This window comes from Alosa alosa, chromosome 9 (assembly GCF_017589495.1).
Source record: "Alosa alosa isolate M-15738 ecotype Scorff River chromosome 9, AALO_Geno_1.1, whole genome shotgun sequence".
Taxonomy (NCBI): domain Eukaryota; kingdom Metazoa; phylum Chordata; class Actinopteri; order Clupeiformes; family Clupeidae; genus Alosa; species Alosa alosa.
In genome coordinates this window covers 30,912,815-30,917,814 of record NC_063197.1, presented here as the reverse complement: position 1 = coordinate 30,917,814, position 5,000 = coordinate 30,912,815, and the positions used below count along the sequence as shown (strand labels likewise).

General features: G+C 50.9%; 2 protein-coding genes across 2 annotated transcripts in view; one reads left to right on the top strand and one right to left on the bottom strand.

The window, feature by feature from the left end:
- The window catches only part of slc30a7 (solute carrier family 30 member 7), a 17,221-nt gene extending 15,323 nt beyond the window's left edge, over positions 1-1,898 (top strand). The window contains exons 9-11 of the mRNA XM_048252796.1: positions 75-165; positions 531-680; positions 951-1,898. Of these exons, the coding sequence (XP_048108753.1) occupies positions 75-165; positions 531-680; positions 951-998 (289 nt within the window). The 3' untranslated portion in view covers positions 999-1,898. The remainder of the gene's footprint in view (positions 1-74; positions 166-530; positions 681-950) is intronic.
- Positions 1,899-2,674: 776 nt separating this feature from the next.
- The window catches only part of dph5 (diphthamide biosynthesis 5), an 8,340-nt gene continuing 6,014 nt past the window's right edge, over positions 2,675-5,000 (bottom strand). The window contains exons 4-6 of the mRNA XM_048252914.1: positions 4,816-4,855; positions 3,309-3,412; positions 2,675-3,099 (exon numbers count right to left, since the gene is read on the bottom strand). Of these exons, the coding sequence (XP_048108871.1) occupies positions 2,864-3,099; positions 3,309-3,412; positions 4,816-4,855 (380 nt within the window). The 3' untranslated portion in view covers positions 2,675-2,863. The remainder of the gene's footprint in view (positions 3,100-3,308; positions 3,413-4,815; positions 4,856-5,000) is intronic.

Sequence of the window (5,000 nt, the reverse complement as noted above, 5' to 3'; positions counted from 1 at the left end):
TGCTGTGATTTCAGATTCAGATGGTCTGTATTGACATGACTAGTGATAAAACACTTCATTAACCCCCTCTCCAGTGTGGTGCCTCTGCTGAGGGACTGCATCGGGATTCTCATGCAGCGCACCCCCCCCTCCCTGGACCACGTGCTGCCAGAGTGCTACCAGCGGGTAAGACACACACACACACACACACACTTCACCACCACCCTCCCTGGACCATGTACTGCCAGAGTGCTGCCAACAGGTAAGACGATACACACACACACACACACACACCACCCTCCCTGGACCAGGTACCGCCAGAGTGCTACCAGCAGGTGAGACACACGCACACACCTGCTATGTTCTGGAGGGGTGGTCATGTGAGACACACGCACACACCTGCTATGTTCTGGAGGGGTGGTCATGTGTATGTGTGTCTGTGTATTTGCACATTTAACATTCTGTGTCTGAGCTCTGACCTCCATCTCATGAAGAGAACACTAATGTCTGCACAGCTCTTAACAACTGTGTGTGTGTGTGTGTGTGTGTAGGTGCAGCAGCTGCAGGGTGTGTATAATCTGCAGGAGCCCCATTTCTGGACGCTGTGTACGGACGTCTACATCGGAACCCTCAAGTTGCTAGTGGCACCCGACGCCGACGCAAGATGGATCCTGAGCCAGACACACAACATCTTCACACAGGTCTCTCTCTCTCTCTCTCACACACACACACACACACACACACACACACACACACAGGTGTCTTCACATAGGGTACACACACTCACTCTCACACAGTGAAACCCATTTGAATCAAGGTGAAAATATTCAGATGCACACATACACCAAGTGCATCTTGTAAGACCTTCCACTTCCACAGCAATTCTTACGATATTCAAGTGTGGCAATGGTGCTTGTATTAGAGTGCCAGTATTAATTTCCTGTGTTTGTGTGTGTGTTTGCGCTCTGCAGGCTGGCGTGAGACAGCTCTACGTTCAGATTGACGTCGCAGCCATGTAGAGGAAACATGAAGGTCGCGTGTGTGTGTGTGTGTGTTCGCTCCCTGCTGGGAGTGAAGGGACCAAAGCCCCGCTGCTCTGTGGGGGGGGGGGGGGGGTGTGGGACAGGGGCGCACTCAACCCCCCTCCCCCCCAATCTGGCCTTTCTCTTGTGGCCCCCCCAGGACCACGGCCCTGTGCCCCCTGCCAACGCCGAATGGACCTCTCGGTCTCATCCACCCCCAACCCCCCCACTTGACAGTGGGATTTCCTCCTGTTTTTCTTATTTTTAGTCTGATTTTGTAGTTGTACCAATGGAGTGTTTATTTGATCTGTGTGTAATCAAAGTGTGTGTGTGTGTGTCAGGCAGGACAGTATGAAGTGTGTTTTCTGCCCTAAGTTGCATCAGGGTGGAATGTGTGTGTGTGTGTGTGTGTGTGTGTGTGTGTGTGTGTGTGTGTGTGTGTGTGTGTGTGTGTGTGTGTGTGTGTGTGTGTGTGTGTGTGTGTGTGTGTGTGTGAGAGAGAGAGAGAGAGAGAGTGTGGCTCCTCTGCAGACAGGAGCCAGTCTTTGACTCTGGGGCTCTTAAGTGCCTTGATTCCAATTACATTATGGACAATCTGTATAATGACATTGTTTCCTCCTGTGAGATGACATCACTTCCTCCCATCCCATGACGTGGGCATGTGTGTGTTTTGTGTTGAGGACTTTCAGTCGACTCCAGCTGAGATCGCAGCCTGTGGACACTGGACCTCGACATTCAAATATCCTGTCTCATCATGTTCTTTTGACACCAGCCTCATTGACCTGTGTGTGTGTGAGAGTGTGAGAGAGAGTGTGTGTGAGTGTGTGTGTGTGTGTGTGTGAGAGAGAGAGAGAAGTGATTCAGTGAGATGAAGTAAAGTCATAATTTCTTTACCCATTAAGTCTCCTCCTTTATTGAGATGTGTGTTCTATTCATCAACAGCTCTTTCCGGATGTGAAGTGGGTGTGTGATGTGTTCAACTGTCACAGGTCACACACACAAGCTCTATTCTCTCTTTCACATATGCAGCAATACAAAACCCATGTGAGAGATAGGGGTTGGACTGGATGACCGCACTCATGCGCGCACACATGCACACACACACAAAAAGAGACAGACAAACACACACAAGGTTTGAGACACTTTAATGTGTACACACATGCACCTACAGGTATATTTTGACTTTTTTTTCCGTGTGTGGTTAGAAGCTGAGGGCTGTGGCGTGGTGTCCCTATACTCTCCTCGTTTCCTGTCTCGCAGTAAAGGCATTTCCAGGACGACACACCCACACACACACACTCACTCTGCACTCACTCGCACGCACACACCCCCTTCCCATCCAGAGGAGCGTGATGAGGCCGACCCGGAGCTAATGACCCCTCTGGAGACCTCATAACAGCCAGGGAGGTCTGCAGCACTCTGGTTAGCTCGCAACACTCAACGTCCATGCAACCCCGCTCACAGAACGCTCTCTAAACATCTCAGAAACGTCTTCACAACACTCAACGTCCATGCAACCCCGCTCATAGAACGCTCTCTAAACATCTCAGAAACGTCTTCACAACACTCAACGTCCATGCAACCCCGCTCACAGAACGCTCTCTAAACATCTCAGAAACGTCTTCACAACACTCAACGTCCATGCAACCCCTCACACAGAACTCTCTAAACATCTCAGAAACGTCTTCACAACACTCAACGTCCATGCAACCCCGCTCACAGAACGCTCTCTAAACATCTCAGAAACGTCTTCACAACACACTCTGCGTTCCGGCAGCGGGTTCCTCCTTCCTCTCTCAGGGCGGGCACGTCCCAATGCCATCCCAGCATCCTCCTCTTCCCGGCCCCTCCCCCTGGCGTGGCTATGATATGTAGGTGGAGCTGTCCGTCATCTTCAGGCTCTGCAGCCCATTGGTGTCTGAGCAGAAGAGGCGGAGCATGTCGACCTCCAGCGGGTGCAGGTGTCCCGTGACGAGCATGGAGTGCAGTGGAGCGCCCAGGTCACATGACGCCAGCTCACGCAGCGAGCCTGCCCGGATCAGCTGATCGTCCGAGCCCACGCGGGAGAGCCCAACACACACCGTCTCCTCCGTCAGCGCTGACACACACACACACACACAGAGACATTAGCGTGCCGCACAGGTGATCATCTGCGAGTGTGTCTGTGTGTAGCATGTTTTTGTGTGTGTGTGTGTTTAGCCTGTGTAGCATGCCACACAGGTGATCGTCTAGAAGTGAGTGTAGCAAGTGTATGTGTTGCACATTAGCACGTTGCATAGATCCTTTAGAGTGTGTGTGTGTATTTACCGAGATCATCCCCTCGTTCGCGGCGGTTCTGGATGATCTCGAGCAGCTGGCCTGCAGCCTGGGCGACAGTCATGTAGCGAGGAGGATCATACACCTTTCTGCCCCTACAGAGAGGAGAGGAGGAGTTAGTTGTGTGTGGGTGTGTTTACAGACCCTGAATTTCCCCTTGGGGATCAATAGAGTATCTATCTATCTATCTATCTATTTATCTATCTATCTACAGAGAGGAGAGTCAGTTGTGTGTGTGTCGGGTGTGGGGGTTCAGGAGTGCGAGTGTTCAGGAGGCCCTGACCAGTGCTGTGGGCGGAGCCACCACACCTACTACTACATCTACTTCCTGTTATCCATCCAACAAAAACTCCCTACCCTCAGATAGAGGTGTGTGTGTGTGGGGTTAATAAATCATGTCCCCGTCGTGATAAGGATTAGGGGCAGAGGACTAAAAAACACCCTCTGTATGTGTGTGTGTGGGTAGGTTAATAAATCATGTCCCCGTCGTGATAGAGGACTATAAGAAAAAAACACCCTCCTCCGTTATGATAAGGACAGAACACACACACACACACTGCTGAATATGGGAGAACAGGGATGAAAACACATTCACTCATTTACCGTTTCCTGCTGGTTTAAGGGTGTGTGTGTGCGCGCGCTGTTTGTGTTATGACTGACATAACGCAGTGGTGTGGAGCTCAGAGATGGGGGGTTGGGTTGTTAAGGGCCAAATGGAATGTGATTACATCAGCAAGCACTGTGCTGATGTAATCACATTCAGGCACAGAAACACAGGGCATCTGGGGGGTACAAGACCCCCAACACACACACAGATCTCGCGGTGAAACAGCCAAACCTGAGCCCCGTCTGGCCCTGGTGCCAGGGAGGAATACAACCGTGTGTGTGTGTGTGTGTGTGTGTGTGTGTGTCTGGTGCAGAGAGTTCCAGATCCCCAAACGTTCCCTCCCCCTCGTTCTACACGTCCTCCATGTCAACGCTCAAACATTCCGCTCTGACCAAAATCATAGAGTGTGTGTATTTACCCCATCTCCCAGCAAGCCAGTGACCTGACCGGCATCGGGAATCTGGGAGGAATTAGGGGCTCACTCCAGACGGAACAAGGCACACACACACTAAAGATGTATGTGTGGAGGTTTATAGGATGGGGGTTTAGTGGGTTACTCCTGTTCACGAAGGAGGAAAAATGATGGAGTACACCACAAGGTGTGTGTGTGTGTGTGTGTGTGTGTGTGACGCTGCCATGATTACATATGCTACTATAAGGTTAAATCATCTGTGTGTGTGTGTGTATGAACATGCTGACATGTGCTACACAAATCATCTCTCTAGGGTTATGTGGCTGAGTTGATAAAATGTGTTTCTCTGGACGCCACAGAGGATGCTGGGATAGTGGAGGACCATCCAACATAAACACACACCAGCCTGTGTGGGAGCCCCTCCCCCTCTCCCCCTCTCCCTCTCTGCCTCTCTCCCTCTCTCTCTCTCTGATACTCACCTCATGAGATTCTCCATGGATTGCTCTTTGACTTTGATATCTGAAAGAAGAGGGGAACCCAGTGAGAATGTGTGTGATTTGATCAGCCGTATTTGGAGTGTGTGAGTGTGTGTGAGTGTGTGTGTGTGTGTGTGTGTGTGTGTCACACAGGTTGGTGATTCAGGCAGTCTATAATCTGCACTCCA